This window comes from Cladophialophora bantiana (genome assembly GCF_000835475.1).
Source record: "Cladophialophora bantiana CBS 173.52 unplaced genomic scaffold supercont1.5, whole genome shotgun sequence".
In the NCBI taxonomy this organism is placed as follows: Eukaryota; Fungi; Ascomycota; class Eurotiomycetes; order Chaetothyriales; family Herpotrichiellaceae; genus Cladophialophora; species Cladophialophora bantiana.
The window spans coordinates 1,324,226-1,344,860 of record NW_015971579.1 but is presented as its reverse complement, the minus strand read 5'-3'; the positions used below and the strand labels follow the sequence as shown (position 1 = coordinate 1,344,860).

The 20,635-nt window shown below is 50.6% G+C and overlaps 6 protein-coding genes across 6 annotated transcripts; 4 read left to right on the top strand and 2 right to left on the bottom strand.

Moving 5' to 3' along the window:
- Nucleotides 1–376: 376 nt before the first annotated feature.
- Z519_04079 (uncharacterized protein) lies at nt 377–2,023 on the top strand (the record flags this gene model as incomplete). Its single annotated transcript, XM_016761825.1, has 1 exon — nt 377–2,023. One exon carries the CDS (start codon nt 377–379, stop codon nt 2,021–2,023), a length of 1,647 nt encoding a protein of 548 aa, XP_016622163.1.
- Nucleotides 2,024–2,552: 529 nt separating this feature from the next.
- Nucleotides 2,553–4,504, bottom strand: Z519_04078 (uncharacterized protein; the record flags this gene model as incomplete). The annotated part of the gene is made up of 3 exons (XM_016761824.1): nt 2,553–3,062; nt 3,137–3,580; nt 3,644–4,504. The coding sequence occupies 3 exons, from the start codon at nt 4,502–4,504 to the stop codon at nt 2,553–2,555; spliced, it is 1,815 nt and encodes a 604-aa protein (XP_016622162.1).
- Nucleotides 4,505–5,575: 1,071 nt separating this feature from the next.
- Nucleotides 5,576–7,685, top strand: Z519_04077 (uncharacterized protein; the record flags this gene model as incomplete). Its single annotated transcript, XM_016761823.1, has 5 exons — nt 5,576–6,368; nt 6,446–6,575; nt 6,649–6,807; nt 6,881–6,997; nt 7,103–7,685. The coding sequence occupies 5 exons, from the start codon at nt 5,576–5,578 to the stop codon at nt 7,683–7,685; spliced, it is 1,782 nt and encodes a 593-aa protein (XP_016622161.1).
- Nucleotides 7,686–8,511: 826 nt separating this feature from the next.
- On the top strand, nt 8,512–10,631 carry Z519_04076 (uncharacterized protein; the record flags this gene model as incomplete). The annotated part of the gene is made up of 5 exons (XM_016761822.1): nt 8,512–8,569; nt 8,655–8,833; nt 8,902–9,743; nt 9,846–9,985; nt 10,063–10,631. 5 exons carry the CDS (start codon nt 8,512–8,514, stop codon nt 10,629–10,631), a joined length of 1,788 nt encoding a protein of 595 aa, XP_016622160.1.
- Nucleotides 10,632–13,363: 2,732 nt separating this feature from the next.
- Z519_04075 (uncharacterized protein) lies at nt 13,364–13,753 on the top strand (the record flags this gene model as incomplete). The annotated part of the gene is made up of 1 exon (XM_016761821.1): nt 13,364–13,753. One exon carries the CDS (start codon nt 13,364–13,366, stop codon nt 13,751–13,753), a length of 390 nt encoding a protein of 129 aa, XP_016622159.1.
- A 531-nt stretch (nt 13,754–14,284) lies between these two features.
- Nucleotides 14,285–20,371, bottom strand: Z519_04074 (uncharacterized protein; the record flags this gene model as incomplete). The annotated part of the gene is made up of 1 exon (XM_016761820.1): nt 14,285–20,371. One exon carries the CDS (start codon nt 20,369–20,371, stop codon nt 14,285–14,287), a length of 6,087 nt encoding a protein of 2,028 aa, XP_016622158.1.
- Between the last annotated feature and the right edge of the window lie 264 nt (nt 20,372–20,635).

Sequence of the window (20,635 nt, the reverse complement as noted above, 5' to 3'; positions counted from 1 at the left end):
TACTATGTGTATGCACATCATCCTAGCATCAGACAACTTGTCTCCGCTGCCGAGGAAGGTTGCTATTTGTGCATCCAGCTTCGATATGCCCTATGGATTCACAGAGGGCACGAGTCTCGCGAGCCTAGACACGACGGCCCTCTTGAGCTTCGCTATTACGAACAGCAGAGCAATAACGAAAACGACGTGGAGGAACTGGAGCTCTATCTGGTTGCAAAAACTCTACATGCCGAAGTTAAAGTCCCTTTCAACTTCGTACAGTACTCAAGTGAGTCACGGCTCTTCCATCTCCTGGTATTTTCGTCCCCTGAGAGCTTGTCCGGCGAAGGTGCTCACTTGAATAGAGTCACTAACAAGAATCCTGCTCAACAAAGCAATGGAGCCGAATCCACGTATTGGTAGTCCGGAAGACTTCCAAATTGCTAGGGAATGGCTCGGTCGTTGCTTAAATCAGCACGCACAATGCAGTGATTTGCACGCAGACCATCCCCCACTCCCAACCCGGGTTCTTGATGTGGATCTTGACGACCGCGGACCAGTCATCAAACTTATCATGGGTGAAGGTCGAAAGGGCAGATACGTCACTCTCAGTCATGTATGGGGTCGTGCTAGAATGTTGACGACGACGATTGCTACAACAAATGACAGAATGAACGGAATCCCAATGGAGAGCTTGCCACCGACTTTCAAGGACGTGGTGACTGTTGCGCGTGAGCTGTCCGTTCGTTTTGTGTGGATCGACAGCCTATGTATAGTCCAAGATTCTGCTCTCGACTGGGAGGTTGAATCCAGAAGGATGGGGGAGTACTATGCGAACTCTCTTTTGACCCTGGCGGCCATCAGTGCCTTCAGTAGCTCTGGGGGTCTCTTCAGCAGAAGAAACCCTCTGGAGCTGAGTCCATGTCCTGTGGCGATTAAGCTGCCTTGGTCGAGTTCTTATACCTTCGGGTTTTCTAGACCTTCACGAGTCGAAGATCCCAGCAAGAGGACTGACGGTTTTCAGCGTCCACCACTCTGGCAACGCGCGTGGGTCTTGCAAGAACGTCTCCTGTCTCCGCGTCTTCTGATGTTCTCAAAAACTCAAATGAGTTGGAGATGCAGGTCAAAGGAAGCGTTCGAACAGACTCCCGAAGGATCGTCAATGTGGATTGGTCGAAGTAACGAAGACCGAGTCGTGAAACCCATCTTGGACCGACTTCAAAAACAGGATAGTGGTGCTACAGAACAGGTAGGCTCCACTACACATCACGATATATCGGATACCGACATGAAAGAGATATATGACGCTTGGTATGATCTCATTATGCTCTACGGCAAATGTAACCTCTCCTATGCCTCCGACGTCTTCCCTGCCATTTCCGGCATTGCAAGTTCCATCTCTCGTGCCTCCGGAGACCGGTACGTTGCCGGGTTGTGGAAGTCCGACCTCCACCGTGGGCTCATGTGGACGGCTCCTGATTCTACCTCATCGAGAGCGGACCTGAGGGAATACCGCGCGCCATCCTGGTCGTGGGCATCGTTGCCGGCCACTTGTACCTTCTTCGTCCGGGAGCTAATCCAAGACAAGCCAGACACCAGCTGCATGGACATTGAAGACGTTGTGGTGCATGTCAAAGGAGCGAACCCATTTGGGGAGATCTCTTCTGCGAGACTACGGATCAAAGCTTTCCTGAAACCGGCATGGCCATACTTTCGAGAAGGAGATATCGATCCTCTCTTAGAAGAGATCAGGGCCCGCTCGAGATCCGGAGATAGCCTCTTTGACCTGAACACCCGGAACCCAGTCGGCAGGTACACCCCCGACAACATCGATAGAAGGCATATCACCCAAATCTGGTGCTCGCCCATCATGACGGAAGTTCATCCGGAGTCGCGTATGCAGGAACCCCAGATTGGCGCGCAATGTGTAGCGTTGTACCCACTTGACAAGGAGGGGATGATCTATATGCGTGTTGGATTCGCGTGGGTTCGAGACTTCGAGTGGTTCAGCGATTGCGTCAAGACTTCCTACTATGTTGTTTGATCGGCCCCTCGAGGCTGCCACATATCTATATTCCGCAGACGGGAACATTCTGGTGCTTTTCCTGTCCCCGATGAGCTGCGGACAAAAGGCGTCTGTGCCTCTGAGATCACAAAGACCTCCCTGCGATCTTAGCTCAAACATGAGCAACAGCTCTCTGTCAGAGATTGAGAGGATTGAAAGTGTGGATTGTCTATCTATAAGAGGGAGAGGTGTCTATCTATATACCCAGGGGACCTTGAAAATGAAGTGGTCGGGTATGACTTTCTAGCATTCCCAACCACCCCGACCCAACGTCAGCAACGACTTCAAGGTTGGTTCGGTATCCATGTGACGAATTTTGCAACAGACGAGAATGGAAATTGAGCCAAAGATATTAAGGTCGACTTTCTAACCGCAGGGAGACCTCAAGATGGTCAGCTGTGTAATTATCTTTACAGGCAATTGAATTGAATTCGATGACACACCACCAGATAACAGCACTACGATGGGTGACCGCAGTTAAACCCGAGATATGCACACCAACCTCTTTTCATATTTTCCCTCTTTCCAAGAATGCGGTTGGTATCTCAACATACTTGGCTCGCAGATACTCGGCAACATTCTTTCCGAGAATGTCATAAGTGCTGCTGCTCGCAACTCCGCGATCCAAGTGATCAAATAGCAGGAAATGGACAGCCCAGATATTCGGAAGCTCAAACCTTTCAACTAAACCGCCCTTGTAATCATCACCGAGAAGCTCTTTGATCTTTGCAATCGTCAGAGTCGATCTCAGCCATTCGTACTCTTCCTCGAAGCGGACATAGAAGCCAACATTGCAATTGGATGATTTGTCTCCGGATCGTGCGTGCACAATATATCCCAGAGGGGCCGAAACCGTGGGACCCCAGGACGTCAGAGGCAGTGGATTTTCAGGGTCATACGATGGCTGATGGCGTGGGTAAGTGTGGGTTTTGGTTGGAATGGGAATATCGAACGTCTTGTCCGAAAAATGGACGCGATGGGTAACAATTCCTTGAGGAATCAATGCGACCCAGAACTCCTAGAGAATCGACAAATCGGGTCAGCAACACACTCGATACATTACCCCCCAAATTCTATCAGGATTTCTCTTACATAGTACAGCTTTGGAGTGCCTTGGCGCATATCCAAGGTGAACTGCGCTCCAGGGTACGTCTGCATCACTGTGTCTACGACCGGCTGTAGGAAGACAGAAGTTTCTAGATCGTCAAGATTCCGTGCCTGCGCAAAGACTCGGAGGTCGCATGTGGCCGATTCTTGACTGCGCGGATTGGCAGGTGGCCTGCCGTTGAGGGACACTCGGAAACAGTGGTATTTCTCGATCGGAAGGATATCTCGGATTTGTGTTTCGAACATGGCGGCCTTCTCTTCGACATCAAGACCCACCACATAGAAATGGGTCTCAGCCTGATAGCCGCCGATCGCAGTGATGCCGACTTTCGTCGTCGGTGGCGGCGGGAGCCCTTTTGCTCCCGACACTTTCACACAGTCTGCGCCAATCTGTTCCATTTTAATGTTCGAGAGCTCGGCAACAACATCCTAGGAGGACCGTCAGCTGTGGATTTGAACGAAGCCTATTGCGCGAATTCAGGCGGAACGCACCGAGTTGAAATACCAAGGGCCCTGGATTTCATACAAGAGCTGACTTTTGCAAGTCTCCGTCGACACGACGCCGTTTGATCCCTGCTCTTTGGTAATAATGCATGTGCCATCTTTTGCAAGTTCTGCAATAGGGTAGCCAAGATTAATAATACTTTTGCCAGTTCCGAGCGATTTGAAGCCCGACCAATTGGCTCCACATACGTATGCGCCGCACTCGATGAGATGGCCACAGACAAGGGCGCCGGCGAGCTCGTCCAATTGGTCCTCGTTCCAGCCATGCCACCAGATGCCCGCTGCAATGACAGGAGCCGGGTCTGACACTCGGCCGGTGAGGACAATATCCGCCCCCTCAGACCATGCCTTTGCAATACCTCGACCCCCGAGGTAGCATTGGGCATAAATGGGATCATATTCCCAGGTGGAAAATTCTTTATCCGTGGTCAGTCTCTGCAATTTTTCGCCCTTCCTTTGAAGGGTTTTGAGGTCTTCGATGTTTATCTCATCACCAGAAACCCAAGCCACTTTCAAATCGAGACCCTTCCGTGCAATGATTTCTCTGACATGCTTGGTCAGGAGCTCAGTGCCAGAAGCACCGGCATTGGCCGCGAGCTTAATCTTTTTGGCCGCGAGGTGTTCCAAAGCGGGTTCCAGCGATTGAAGAAAGACTGCTTCATAGCCGGGTGCTGTCGGGTCTTGTATCTTCTCTACACCCCGAGTGGTCATGTTATACTCACTCATCCAGTCGCCGAAGATAATGTCCACATCTTCGTTCTGGGCCATGCGTGCTAGAACTCCATGGTGGTCTGTAATTCCTCCTTCGCATCCCCCTATGCGCACGGCGCGACTTTGAATAGATGGCATCGTTGCGTTGAGAATGGTAAGTGTAAAGAGATTTGGGGTGAAATGTTGATGCTTTGCGTCCGAGGAAAAATAAAAGCTTGCCGTGACAGGAGTCTGAGCCTTTTATAAGCTTTCTCAAAAGCTGCGAATGACAATGCTTCTTTCCAACCGGATGACTCCAAATCCAAAGAGGGCCTGGAGATTCAACAACCGTCGGATTAGGACCGAGAACCGAGCACTAAGCGCACAAGCGTGGTGTGCGTTCAACGACTGAAGAGACTTCCGTAACTCACTTTAATACTCCATGGTCCTATCGACAAACCCCTGGTGTGGTTTTACCCAGATACTAAGGCCTCGGAGGTTTCGATATCCGAACCTGGCGTCGTCAACCCCGAGATCCAAGTATCGGCCAATCAGCTTTGGTTGGACAAGTCCCTACCAAGTAAACTTGTGGAGGATGGAGAATGGTTAGCGGAAAGTGGGGCAGAATCTGGAGTATAACAAGTTCAAGCAAGGGCGAGTGGGGATCCTATGCGCTATTAGTCCCCGCACAAGCAGCCGAGGCCCTCAACATCAGTTATTCTGGGTGAGGCGAGATGTCACGCTGTTGTGCCATCCTGTACTCCTCCTTCATGAAAGCAGGTTCGATCCTGGTTCTGCCGCACATCATTGGCAACTGTCATATCCATGGAGAAAACCTGGCCCAACCTCGACTTCGGTCTACCAGCCCCCTTGAACGCTGCGACCAGTCCATCGAATGCCCGCCGAAATGAGCCCTCGGCCCTTGGACAAGGCAGGACTCGGCGCCATGTGTCTAGCCAGGATATCTTTCTAGCCTGTAATACTTGCAGGCAAAAGAAAGTCAAGGTATAGTGCAGTCCCTTTGGTAGAACATATCTACAGATCACTGCAATCATATCCAATGCTAATTTATTCTCGTCCGTTAATGGAGTACTAGTGTCAACGAGATAATCTTCGCTCCTGTGCCCGATGCACTAAGCTCGGCCTGGCATGCTCTGTTCCTGAAGAGGATGGGAGAAAATTGTATGAACCCCGTGACGAGGTGCTGGGGTCAATCCCACCCGGGTCTAGATGTTGATAGAGACACGTTTACTCACCTGGAAATACAGGAATTCTTCCCGACATTATACGCTTAAACTAGAGCGCCGAGTTCGCCAGCTCGAGGCCGAGCTGCGAAAGAATAACCTGGAAGTACCACCAGGCGAAACAAGAGACCAGGTCCTTCCAGCCGTCTTGCAGGAATCAGTAACTTCTCGACATGAACCCCCTCAGCCCCTGTTGGGACAAGGCCAGAAACCCCGAGGACGATTTCACAGTCTCATTGGCAGATTATGTGCGGCCGAGCCCCGGCTGTGCACCGATAGAGCAGGGCGACTACACTTCTACGGACCTTCCTCAAGCTTGCACACTGCCGAGAGCATCTCATCTTGGTTCACATTTACGGATGCAATCTATGCAGAGACGCCACAGCAAACTGCTCGCGAACTGCCTGTCCAACTACAAGAACATCTCCTAGACCAGTACTGGAAGTTCCAGCACGGAGTTATTCAGGTGGTCAACCGCGAGGCATTTTTGAACGACATGAAGATAGGTCGCTGTCAATACTACAGCAAAGCACTGCTTTACGCCATTTTCGCTTCAGCTGCAAGGGTATCGGACTATCCAGAGATTCGAGCGCTAGTTGTACCACCAGAAGTCGGTAGCTTTCGTTTCGAAGAGCCGTATCTTTTCAAGAAAGCGTCCACACTGGTCGAGGAGGAGCTCCGCCACGATGCTAGCGTGACGACAGTGCAGGCTCTAGCACTATTGAGCGTTCTGTGCTGCTGCTACGCGGGATCCGATGGCAGGGGGTGGATGGATTCCGGTCCGTGAGCCTCTCTCGTTTCCTTCTTCCTGCGCCCGACCGTGTCCTCCTGGAATGGCAAGCACTTACTTCCGCAGGACGTGCCGTCCGTCTCGCATTCGAGTTCGGACTACATCAAGAACTCTCAACTATCAGACCAAACAGTCTTCGTGGAGTCGACAGCAGCGTGCTTAGGACTACATTCTGGGGCTGTTTTACATTGGATAGGTAGTTTCTGCACTGTTCCCTGCGGCGTGCAGGTTTCCGAGCTTGTGAGATTGACTAACGCTGCCGTCAACAGGCTATGGGCTACATATCTAGGTCGGCCGTACCTAATACGCCTAGACGTGGTTACACTTGACCGTCCTGCCGCCTCGCCTGGAGTGCATAACTGGGATGAAATAATTGCTGGTGCTTGGACGGACCTCCTTGATATTATTGGCCGCATATGCGACTCAATGTTGGTGCAGCTCTACCCTTGGAAGCGAGCATATTCTGGTCTGTGCGACAACTTGCTGATCGATTCACCTCAGAAACCACAAGCTATCCCAGCCCTTGCTTGTGCGTCAGGAACTCAGTAACTGGCAATTAAAGTTGGATCCTCTCCTCCGCTATCTGCCGCAGTCACAACCGGCAGTCCAGGTTCTACAGTAAGTGATCTACTCCGCTCCCGTGTACGTGTCTTTGGATCCAGCCCATTTCGAGAAGAGGTATAGCCATGGGACAATGAAACAGACTATACTGACAAGAGCAAGTCTCCACTACCACAGCGCTGTCATACTAGAAAAGCTCTCGGAAGCGCGCTTTGGCGTCGAAACGTCAAATGCATCTCCCGACAGTATAAGTGCCCGGACCATTTATACAGACCATGCACTACAGCTGGCCGCTATTACCCAAAATTACAGAGCGAATCATGGCAGTGCCCGAACCATGATAGGGAACTCACTCTACAACATTACAATTGCGGTCATCGTCTTGGTTGCAAACTGGGCTGAGGGTGGAACGACAGACGAGAGCCAGTACATCGAGCGTGTGGATTCCTGTGTGCGCAGTATCAAAGAGATGGAGACATCATTCGCATCCGCGCGCACGCTGTCCAACATCGTCCTCTCCCTGATGCGTCGGTGCAATTTCCCACCTCTACCATCACAACGACAGAAAGACTGGAGCGAAGAGGATGAAGGGTTGCTGTCCAGGCTACGCATGTCGCTGCCAATACTGTCTCCGGATTTTATGCCTTCGCTGTATGACGACCAAGGGCTTTTCTCTACGACGTTTGATCCCGATGGACTCGAGTCAAGTGGGCCATTGTGGCCCTTCGGTGATCTAGGAGTCTAACAATGCCGGTCTCTTCTCCTTATTTGGCTGAGCCTGTGCCGCACGCTCTATTTTCATGTGCTTCGGACAGACAATTGAATCGAGGATTGTGAAGTTCAGCATGTTTGATTCGTCTCGAGGCAGGGTATGCGGAATGATTGCTGATAGACAGCTTGTATTTTCGTACTACGAGCTCACCGCTGTAGTAGCTAAGCAGGAGTGCAGCGCAGAGATGTGAAACGTAGAATAGAAGGCGTGTTCAGTTCTCGTCTGTTCCGCGAAACTACCCAATTCTCAACAGGATCTGGACGGCCGCCAAGGAGATGGAAGTCAGCTTGATCTATTGCACCAGGTAAGGGGTCTCGGTCCCGGTGATCCAAACCTCCGAGGCCTCGGGTTTTCCAAGAGCCAGGTCTCAAATGTTTACGGATGCAAGTGGGTTGGAGGTGAGTAGCAACTCCGGGGCATAGTGGAACGGCTGCAACAGAAGAGACCTCGCGACGCTTTGCACAACTTGGAGAACCGAAGACCGCCAGGAGACCTCCACTCCAGAATATTTACATGAGCATCCTGCGCCCAGTGGACATTCTTTTCTTTTCAAGAATCTGATTTCTGTCAGCCACAGTAATCACCGCCGCCTTATTTTCTCGTTGGATATCAACCCACTCTCTACGCCACTCCAACACCTGGCCATGATTGTAAAAGAATCGAGATGGGACCAGCGAGGCAAGCGGCCCGCCAGGATTGCCAATGTCTCAGGTGCCAGAAGTTCGTGTTCCTCTAAATAGTTGTTGATATCAACCCAGGTAGAGAGGCTAACGTTTCACCAGCCGATCCCGGTTATCACATGCGTCGACAAGCGGAATGGGGCGACGTTGATTTCTTGACGGGCGACTACCTCGCGGGTAAGTGCTGAGACATGACATGAATTCCTGTTTTCCGGCATTGTCAAGATGCGAGACTGATGGTTCTGTGCGTGATATCGAACAGAGATCAATCTCCCAGAAAACAAAAAGGGAATGGATGCCGGTTTGCACGAGGGTTGGGAGCCGACTTGTTGGGACGGTTTTGTGCAAACCATCGATCTGATTGCCCAGAAAGAGCTAAAAGTCATCGTCAATGGAGGAGCCCTGAACCCTGCTGGGCTCGCAGCCAAAGTCCAAGAACTGGTACGACTCTCCCACATCCACGCAATACGCTTTCTCTCGACATCGGGAAGTATCTAATTAAGCCTTAGGTGAACGAGAAAGGCTTCTCTCTCAAGGTTGCCTACCTCTCCGGCGATGATCTGACCGAAGAAACGAAAGACCAAATTGCTCGAACAGGTCAAATCCCAGCTCATCTCGATTCTAATAATCCCGACGTCAAGGTTGAGAAGCTAGCTGTTGCGCTACAGGATTACCAATCTAGACCAGTGATTACTTCACATGCATATCTCGGTGCAAGGGGTATTGTTGGGGCTTTAGACGGCGGCGCAGATATTGTCATCGCCGGCCGAGTCGCCGACGCATCTCCCGTTATTGCTGCCGCTTGGTATTGGCATCAATGGAAGCCAACAGACTACGACCAACTTGCGAGTGCACTTATCGCTGGTCATTTGATCGAATGCTCAGCATACACCACCGGCGCCAATTTTGCCGGATTCGATCAGTTCGATTTGGACCTGTTTGTGGACCTTCCCTTCGGTATCGCCGAGGTGGCTAACGACGGTACTGCGGTGATTACCAAACATGAAAACACCACGAAAGGCATAGTAAACGCGGACACTATCACATGTCAGTTCCTCTACGAGATCCAGGGCGCGATCTACTTGAACAGTGATGTTTCTGCCGACACGACCAACATCGTAATCAGGGACGTTGGCAAAAACCGGGTCCAAATGTCGGGGATCAAGGGCTATCCGCCGCCTCCTACGACGAAGCTAGCTGTCTTCTACGACGCAGGGTATCAATGCCAGCTTTTAGCCAACGCAGCTGGGTACGCTACAGAGAAGAAATGGCAGTTGTTCGAGAAGCAGATGCGCTTTTTCCTCAACGAGAGAGGTGTTCTGGATCAGTTTGACCACCTGGAATTCCAGATGTGAGCAAATCCTTCGAGTTCTTTTGTGGCTCTTGGGGAGTTCTAAATGCATGCCTTGTTTCTTCGGACCTTCAGAGCTGACATATTCCAACCCCTCAAAAGTGTGGGCGTGCCGGAGCCCAATCCTCGAAGCCAACTCCGCAGTACGACATATTGTCGTGTCTTTGCCCAGGCTCCGACTGAAGAGGCTATTTCCCAGATATTCCCAGCTTGGGCGGACCACATAATGCAACACTTCCACGGTAAGTACCACCCAACCTCTTAAAGGACTCACTTTCAACCGTTGTCGTCGTTCAATCCATTCTGATATTTGCTTTAGGGTTGCACTGGTCGCTTGACTACCGTACTGCTCACCCCAAGCCGTACATATCTTTCTATCCCGGTCTGTATGATCAGACCGCTCTCAAGGAAGCAGCACACATTCTGGGCAAAGATGGAAAAGTCGTCAAAACCATTGACGCGAAATTGCCGACCGAGTACTACCATCTGGAACGAAGGATTAATTTTGACGCCGAACCGTATGCTTTGCGTAACCCACAGGGACCCACTCGAACTGTCACTCTGGGTGATATAGCATACGGCCGATCCGGAGACAAAGGGGCAAACTGTAACTTCGGCATCTACCCCAGGAACCCGGCTCATTGGGACTGGTTCCGCGGATACATGTCGCGGAAGAAACTTCAGGAGTTGATCGGCGACGACTGGCGAGACACGTACTTCATCGAGAGAATGGAGTTCCCAGAGATCAAGGCGGTGCATTTTGTGGTATACGGTATCCTCGGTCGTGGCGTGTTGGCAAGCACCTTGCTCGATTCCCTGGGCAAGGCGTTTGCTGACTATATCCGGGCGAAAACGATCGATATCCCCCTTGAAATCCTGGAGCTGTAAACAAAAAAGGAGGGATCTGGCCAGCAATCAGAGTCTTGCGTTGTGAAAGCGACTAGTTGCAGAATTTAACCCTATTCGAGTCTCTAACAGTTCAAACACAGTCTCTGCTAGCTCTCCCGGCGAATATGAAGCAACTCATTTTCTCCTCTTGCGACGACCGCCGTCGACTTTGGTGTCTATTCCCCCTTTTTTAACCCTTTTCGTTTTGCCCTCAAGGGAGTCGAATTTGACAGCAAATCCAGCCCACTGCATTACGTCCAAATGTGGCTCCATAACCCAATCCTCTGCTCCAGCAGCAAGCCCGGCCTGAGACCCGCCCTATCTAGCGTACAGTGAGACATTTTGTAAAGTGAGGACATGACCGAGCCGATGCCCTTTCTCCGCTCGCTTCGGAGAATTGCACCTCCGGCCGCGTTACGAAGGCATGTCGACAATGTGCAGTCGGCGTTCAATAGCCGAAGCAGGTTCGGCAACCGGGCCCCGGATAGTCCAACCAATAACTATTTCGATAGTAGAGGACTCCTAGGTCTAGAATCGCCTTCGATTGGGCGATTGTCGACAGTGAAATTGCTCACGAATATCCTCCTGAGCGTTCGCTTTTCTTTACCCATCTTTCTAGAGCTAGCGGGCTAAGTGGCAAAAAGAGTAGCACAGCGAAAGAACGACCTTAAATAGACTTGGCTTCCCCCTTTTATTTTATGATACGTGACTGCTATATTCTCTGAGTGCAATCTTAACCTTATGGGTATTCAGCGATATCAATATCATCAATCATCATCTAAGAAAAAGTGAGTGGAAATTGACCTCAAGAATCTATGGCTTATGGAGGAGGCTGTCTGACGGCTCGGTGAAGAAACCCAGCCTCGGTAGTACTTAGCGAGTCGGCCCTTCAACCAAAAGTGCATGCCAATATTCTCACGTGATTGTGGAGTACCGATGAGCCGACGAGCCTGAGTACATTCGTAAAGCTTCGAAACGTCAGGCTCTGATCTTCACTTTCTAACAGTATCAGAAGAGGGACCTGACTTGCGTCTTTACGGCTCGCTTCACGCCTGAAGACAAACCCGGCAAGGGCCAAGCGTGTGTCGAGTTCAACGGGTTCGTCAGCCCTCGACTCTACATTTGCGAACGACTCAGGATCTCACAAGCTCCCATCAAATATACAATAGTGCTTCATGTACTTGAGAACAACTTGACACGCGATGCATGCGCATCAATCGAAGTTCCCCACTTGATTCAAGCGCCGATTGAAGATAGTTTCCCGCCTGATCTAGCCGAATCTATCTACCCTTATTTGTTTTTTTCACCGCCGTCCTTCTCGGCAGCCGGGATCTTTCGAGAGTTGTCGCTCGCAACGATCCAAAAAGGGAAGATCCACCTACCACTTGAAGCGGAAATGCGGAAATATCTTTACAGAAGGACGGACACAAAGCGGAATGGGCTTGGATCTCAGGCTTTGGCCACCTTTGCGAGGCCCAACCCCCACGCGAGTTGGAACAGCTCTTGGGGGAAGTGATCTGGGAAGAGGGCCGAAACTCTCACATTCACGCACTAGGCATTACCCTCCCCGAGATCTACCTCACTCGGTCCATCAAAGAATATTTCCTGGAGGAGGGCCGATGTGACTACCATGGTGTGGCTCAGTATTTGCTGGAAGACGCCGCCGAAGACGAAACCATGACACGATATCTTCAAATGGAGCGTTTCTGCCTTGCCCCTCACACACAGATCTTCGTTCGCGCTCGTACAACTTTGGCGATAGTGGGCTTCGAGAAGCATTCTAGAGTCAGGTTCTCTTCAACCTCAAGCAGAACTACCGTCTCGGTTTGACATGGTGGATGGGATACGGATGGAAGATATCTGATACGGCAAAATGAGCTTCATTACAAAGTCTCTCATCCCGTAATACCGCTTCATTTGCTCACAACACCGCCACCGGAGCTGCCAACAGCAGATGGTCTCAGACCTGAAGACCTGCTAGACTTGCTATGAACTTTTATTGTGGAAGAATGAATACGGCTGATGATGACATTATGTAGAGTAGGATAGAGCTCGGGTCGGGCCTGAGAAACCAGCGTCGCCTTTCCTGGCAAGTGCTATGTGTTTACTACGGAGTGAGTCAATAATCCACAGAGAGCTGGTGTCTTTAGTTTCTTCTCTGTGCAGGAGTCTCCTGAAGACACCTATACCTTTGACATTCGGTCAGATATCTAGTGTCTGGTGTTAGAACGATCCTCCTCGGCTACGGCGAGAACCTGTAGAGGAGATCAAAAAGCTCCTTTTGGGCCTGAAACTGGGTAGACAGAACAATCCATCACATATCCGCGCCGTTGGCTCCCAGTCACATCAATATTGAATGTTCTATGTAGCGGCAACAACAAAGGTCTATGGCCAATATGGCAAGGCTGGACAAGGCTACGCAAGGCTGTATGAGAAAGGGGGTTTCTTGGTGAATACACAAGAGGCCATAGCTACACAGAGACAATCGGACGAACCAGCCTTGAAATCACTACAGGTAGCTAAAGATGGAGACTGGATGACTGTCATTGGGCCCTGCAGCTAATATGTGAGCCCAAAGTGAAGAGAGCGCTTCTGCCCTCGGTCTCGCTAAAATTCGCGACCACTACCTGCGCCGTTCAATTACAAATATCGTCTTGTTTCTTTCTATTAGAACTTCTGAAAAGTAGCCAAACCGTGAACTCGTCCATCGAAAGCACACCTAAACAGCCACAATGGCCGAACAAGAGGCATTGACAGCACTATTAGCGACGCCCGAGGACGCCGAAGGACCACCTCGAGATACCAACGAAGTACCTGAAGCCGCCAAAGGATCTCAACCCGCCAAAGAAACACACGAAGACGCCAGCTATAACGGACAGAAAAATCCTTTGCCGCGTCGTCCTCAACCGAAAGCACGCGGTCGACTCCTCCCCCATCCCGTGCGCGAAAGCCACGACAGCCCAGCCCTTACTCGACGCCGTCAAGGCAGATATACCCTTGTCCATCGTCCGCCCCGCACTCAGCAACAACCACTACCTCGGAATCATCTACAATCTGCAAGAAAGCTGCACCAAGAAACCATACCGCGACTACCAATGGACTTCCGCCCTTGGGGAACTTAGCCCTCAAAACGACCCCAACTGATTTCAGCGCAACGTGGTGAAAGAGTGCCGGGAAAGAAGACTTGAAGGTCGAGGTCCACGTGCTGGGGGGAAGAAAGGCGTAAGCACACCACGAAGGTCACGAGGCTTTCTTCTGCAAGATGAAGAACGCTGGAGAAGGCAGAGGGGTAGTCAAGAGCGCCGATACCCCATACATCTGTGTGAGGAAGGCGACTGATGCATTCGGACCTGGTTAAAATACAAACCATCAGGGGTTTGCTGGTCCTGTGAGGGAACGTCAAGCGTCGCGGGCAAGGCAGGGAGTTTGTAAGGCGGAGACTACGGAGCAGCCATGGAATCTCATAGCGGGAGCAGGTCCCCATCTAGAGCCTGGATAAACAAGTCCGAGTCTGAAAAGTTTGCTTGTATTCGCGGTGGCACCCATGACTGTTGGATGTAGCAACCATTGCTCTTTTATCTTCAAATAGAAACTAACCTTTCATGTCAATTCATTCATGCTGTAACCGAGCTTTCGCTCCTTTCCCATTTTGTTTATTTCTTCTTCAGCAAACTCTCATCAACCTTGACCTCTACTGTCTTTGGAACCTCGGTCTTCTGGGCAACGGGCACAACGACATTTTCCAATCGCCACTCCATCCCTGGGTATGCATCGCTCATTACCAGTATATCAACTCTCACCTCTGCTTGCTCTCTTCCCAAAAGTGATTCTGGAGCCGGGATCTTGAGTTTGACGTTTGCGGTTTCTATCGCCTTGCTCTGAGTTCCCTGTTTCGTGGTAGACCAATTTGCCCTCTTGAGGGCCAAGATATCCACTCCTTGTCGACTTGACCCCGAACAAGAAGGGAGCACAAGCACAAAATACCCCTCTGTCTGTGGCTTCGGGAATTTCGGGGCGTAGATTCTAGCTTCACGGTCAAGCAATCGATTGCTGCGTTTCAGAGTGAGCTGCAGATTGTCCGTGTCACCTGTCGCCGACAAAGTAATGTCTGGGAGGGAATTCACAACTTTTATGAACGACGTCCGAGTATTATGAGCTTTGATTCCAAGCACGTTCATCAACCCGTCCATCGTCTTCGTGCCATGCCTTGTTGACAGCACGGCCGTCGTGACCAAATCCTTTGGGACTCTTCCTTCAAGTCTATCGTCAAACACCTCATCCACACCAGGAAGAATGCTCAGCGGGTAATCCTCCGGCCATCGTGCTGATTTGATGGACTGCAGCAGTTGGACCATCTGCACAACCGCATCAAATCTGTTGAGCTCCGTCATAAGATCCACTCCGGCTTGGATGATGCGAATGCCTTGGTCCAGCACAGAGATTTGGTCGCCGACATAATCGGAGATGGGGAGGTCAATGCGAGCCATGAACGCTTGGATGAGGAGGAATGCCTTGACGTGAGGATCCCACATCGGCAGATTGTCCATTAGGCCTTCGGTGTCCAAGGGCAAAATTTTGGCCAATTCAGCGTTGATGAGGTCTTCATTATGCCGGACAGGGAGATCGTCAAATTCGGTAGCTAGGCTGATCCAAGCCAGAGCATCCGCGAAGGTAGTCGAAGGAGTCTTGCGGGCTTTGGACAAGAACTTGCGAATCGTCAAGTGACTGAGATAGTAGTACGACATGATCTTTCCGAACGGAGTGCTGTCCACATCACCATTATTGTGCACCAAAACACAGTCACTTTCAGCCAGGTCGTCGAGCGACTTATCCACCAACGTGATCATGTAATCTGCAGCAGCTTGTCTAGCAGCAAGCTGATTGTCCCTGTGCTCCTCCGCTGAAATCTCAAGACCATAGTACGTCGGGTTTTTATGGAGACGACGGAAGAAAAATGTCCAGGTCAAGTAATCGAGCGCGTCTTGCTTGGTGGTTATGACTCCAGCGGAAACCTCGGCACCCAAGTGGTTATCGAGGACCTTGTGCAGAGAGCTCTCCACAGGGAACCCTGTATGTAGGAAATGCTTGTAAAATGCCTTCTTTGAGTCCTGGGTGAAAATGCGAGCAATCCCAGACGTGTCAAATTGCGGTCGTCCCGCTCGACCAAGCATCTGAAGGACGTCGGTCAAATCCATGTCCTTGTATCCTTCGATTTTCGCATCGAAGAACTGTGTGCCTTTGACAACAACCAGATGAGCAGGTAGATTGACACCCCACGCAAGCGTCGACGTGGCAACGAGTATTTGGATCTTGTTTGCGGCAAAAAGTTGCTCAGAGAGGGTTCGATCAGACTCAACCAACCCGGCATGATGCAACCCGATACCAAAGCTCAACGCCTCTTTCAGCGCAGCATCCTTGACCGCCGACAGAGTATGCTGGAGATCATCTTCATTGTCGAAATGTAAAAATCTTCTCGGATTCTCTTCCATGCCACAGAAATTGATGAGGTCTTTTGCAGTGAGACGAGTTTGCCTTCTCGATGCCACGAACACAATGACAGGCTTGTCTGGACTATGATTTTTGATGGCCAGGTAAGTCGGCCGATTCATGCTTTGCATCAACGGACAGAATCCCCTCTGCTCGGGAAATCCGTCGATGTATATCTCGAGCGGAACTGGACGGACACTGTGACGGAAGTTGAACAGCCCTTGATTATTTCCAGGCTTGACTCCAAGCCAGTTTGCCAAGTCGGTGGCGTTGGCACAAGCAGTCGACATGCCGACCAGGCGAATCGAGCCACTTTCTGCTTGCGACGCGATGTAATTCATTCTTGACACGATGATCTCAAGAATGGGACCGCGGTCACCGCCTAAAAGATGGATCTCGTCGATAATCACGAGAGAAACTTGTCGAACGTAGGATCTGGTCTGCCATGATCGTGATATACCGTCCCACTTCTCAGGCGTGGTGATGATGATATCTGCATCGCGAATAGTCCGTGTATCTGGTGTATTGTCACCAGTCAACTCGACAAGCTTCAAACCCAACGGTATGGTGAGGCGCTTGCGCCAGTCTTGGACTCTTTCTCGAACAAGGGCTTTCATGGGTGCAATGTACACGACTTTGCTCCCGGGTCTTTCACGGAACGCCCACCACATAGCTAACTCTGCGGCGACGGTCTTCCCAGAACCGGTTGGTGAGCCCAAGAGGACGTTGTTCGAAGTATGATACAAAGTATGGAAAATTTGGGTCTGCATCGGATTGAAAAACTGGAAGCGTTGTCCATAGAGCTCTTCTAGCGCTGGGTTTTTCAAAGCGGTAATGGGAAGGGGCTGTAAGTCAAGGAGGTCAGTATACACACTCTCCGTATCCGGCCGAATGAGATGTTGGAAAGAGACCGGATGTACAGTCTCTGCGCCCAGCCATCGATCCGATATGACTCTGACATATATCTGAGAAGGCAAAGGGTCGGCCAGCGGTATAGTGAAGTTGAGTTCGTGATTGTCGTGCATCTTCTTTCGGCTCAAGATGAAATACTCATGGTGGTAGATTTCTGACGTCTCTGAATTTTCAACCCAAGCCCAATATGCTTCGGAAGTACCGTGGTGACGGTCATTCCAGACGAACTCTGGATAGAGGTACAACCTCATACGGAGCACATCTCTATTAAGTGGTGCGGTTTCCGCCTCGACAGACATTGTGGGGAAATTGTCGAGCAACTTCGTCAAGGTAGTCCCCATCTTCTGGTTGTGGACAAGATTCCCAATTTCAGCTGGCTCCATTTCTCGTAGGCTTTCGATGTTTGAGGAAGGCGCCTTGTCGTCCAAATTCTTCAAGACTGGAACAGGAAGATCAAACTGGTGGAAGGGATGTTGAAAAGGCCAGATTTGCTTCTCGATGGCCTTGCACATGGAAAGTAGAACCTGGCATTGATAACCCCAGCCACGATTTAAAGCGATCATGAACAAGGCTCGACAAATCCGAGCCGAGTTCTGTGCAACATATGCCAGGTCTGACACTAAGGCGAAATCTTCAAGTTTGGCCCTAGATATGTATGACTGAAGCAGAATATTTGTCTTTGCGTGGTTTTCGATGACTCTCTGCTCTTTCTCATCCTCGGAGTTCTTCGGGCCACTCTTTCGATCCTCGATCTCACACACGACTGCTTCCTGTCGCAGTCGATGTAGTTCTTGCGCTTCATTGTCTCTAGACTGAATATTGTCAAACTCACCGCTCATGCTGATCATCTTCAGAACATCTGCCTCACTTGCATGTGGTCGCATCATGGTGTTGAATATTTCGATACTGCTCTGAAGCACGTAATATTGGCTGGCGATCCGACCGACATCTTTCGCCCGGAGTTCATCCGTCCGTTCATTGAAAATAATCATTTGACTTCGATGCAGTGTTCTAGCAGCATCGACAATTAGTTTCCGCCGTCTTTGGCCCAGTTGAGGGTCGTCCTGGTACTCGGTCCAATCTATTCCGTACGCCTGCGGGTTCCGCCGCATGCGAATGAATAAATAGGTGTAGCCTAACCAGGTAACGGCCTCTTGAACTGTCGTTACCGTGCCTAGACTGATCTCAGCATTGAGGTTATCGACAAGCTTCTGGGAGAACTTGGACTCGATGGGTTGTTGCTGAGTGACGGCGGATAGATAATGTTGCAATTTGTCTTGAGTGGTGCAAATATATCCCACACCGCTGTCTTGGAACTGCGGACGCCCAGCGCGGCCGAAAATTTGAAGCACGTCTAGGATCCCAAGATCCACAAACTTGCCAGCTTCAGCACTGTAAAGTTGCGTCCCTTTGATGATAACGGCAGCCGCAGGCAAATTGACACCCCATGCAAGGGTTGCTGTGCAGCAAAGAACTTTGATCGCGCCTTCAGAGAAGATTCGTTCGACAAAATTTCTGTCTGATCGCGCCATTCCAGCATTGTGGCACCCGAAACCCTTGGGCACAATTTCTCGCAATTCTCGGCCTCGAGTGGTTTTCAAATCCGCCATTGCTCTCACATAGGCAGCATTGTCGGGACCTGGGACGAACAGGTCCGCACATCCGTCGTCAATAGCCATTTGATTGAGAGTTCGTGCAGCTAAGACAGTGTCTTTCCTGGAGTGGACAAAGACCATGACTTGCTTGTCCTGTTTCAGAAGCTCCTTGACTTTTTCGAAGGTTGTTTGATCTAGGTTTTCGCGCTGGGTTTTACTTCCAGCCTTTCCCTTGACGCCAATGAAATGTTGTTCAAGCGGGACTGGGCGGAAAGAAGCATCAAAGTAGAACAGACCAGACATCCGGTTGACCTTCAGAAAATCTGCAACATCAATGTAATTTGGAAGAGTGGCTGAGAGTCCAACGATACGGATCAGTGACTGTGTGCTTTCCACCTGTCGTTCGGTCCTAGCAACCAAAGACTCGATAACAGCGCCACGCTCATCATGGAGCATATGGACTTCGTCGATAACGAGAAGCCGGACTTTCTGGACGAGTTCAGTATCTCCTGTACTCTTCCGAGTGACAACATCCCACTTCTCCGGGGTTGTCACGATGATTTGAGTGGCAGCAATTTCCTTCTTGGACAACTGCATATCGCCAGTCAACTCTCGCACTTGAATACCAAGCCAAGCTAGACGCTTGCCCAGCTTATCGGTGACCTCTGCAGCGAGAGCTTTCATTGGTGCAACGTAAACGATCTTGAAGTCGTCTGCCATTACTATAAAGTCCGTGGCGGTGGGCTCTTCGATTGGATTGGGTATGACGTTCTTCGAAATCGCCTGCAGAATTGTGAGCATGGCAGCATCAGTTTTACCAGCACCAGTAGGAGCACAAATTAGCATATTCTCGGAAGTAGTGTATGCCACAGGATAAAGTAGACTCTGCATTCGGTTCAGGCTCTTGTAGCCCTTGAAGGTCCGCTGACATAAACCATCCATCTCAGAGATATTGACCAGCTTCTGTCCCGCAGCAAGGGAGCCTACTTTTGAGGCAGGGATTGAATACTCCTCATATTTTTGATGGTCAAGGCGGGTACTGCCAACAGGTAGAGCATATCTCCTGCCAGCCACATCCAACATGTTGCCCGTAGCAGCGACATCAGACTTGTAGACATGAGGATACTTGGGCCCAGATCGATCAAAAGCTGGGGCAAGAGCAGCACGTTTGTGCTCATAGTCTTGTCGTCGTAGCGTTGCTTCTCGCTCCTGACGGGTCTCAAGCGTCCCGAAAAGTCCATCTGTCTGACGAGTGGTTGCAGTTGGAGCAGTTAGAACCTCTTTGCGATGAGAGATAAGTTCAATGACAAGGTCGAGATCGTCAAAGCCCACGATATCTGCAAGTGACATCTGCAATTCATCGTCCGAACTGCCAGATGCCAAAAGAGTAATGATTCGGTGTTCAATGTCAGAGGCGTCAATGCCAGACCTTGAACGACTCCAGGCAGCACATTTCGAGCGCAGCCACGCCCTGTCAAAGACACCGTCGGTAACAAAGTTGGGAGTTTTGAACCCATTAGCCGTCTCGCCGAATTCATCAGTGAAAGGGCTCTCGTCATCAGCGCTTTCGGCATCCCAGATGTCGTCATCAATGTCTTCACTCAAATCTTCGTCCAAGTCGAGATCTATCCCATACATCTGCGAAGCATCGTTGAGGGATGGCAATTTCAAATCGGCAATGGCTTGTCGCATGGCAGCCACTTGAGCCAGCCATTGTTCCTCCGAGTGAAAAGTCGGGTCGACCATTTTGCGATCGGCTGCACAGGCAGAGCAATAAAGATGGCCGAAACAGGCAGTGTGATAAGAATGAACTTAGCAGCCTGTGCCGGGAGGCTGTGTTTTGTTGGTGCAGGAAGAGAGATTCGACCAAGTGAAAAAGTAACTTTTCTGTGACTGATGACTCGCACGTACTGGGAACTGAGTACAGTAGTAAGTGCAGCCTCGCCCTAGAAGGACTCGACGTTAATAGGCTGAAGGAGTATCACGGCGGTCTGGGAGGTTCTAGGCTGA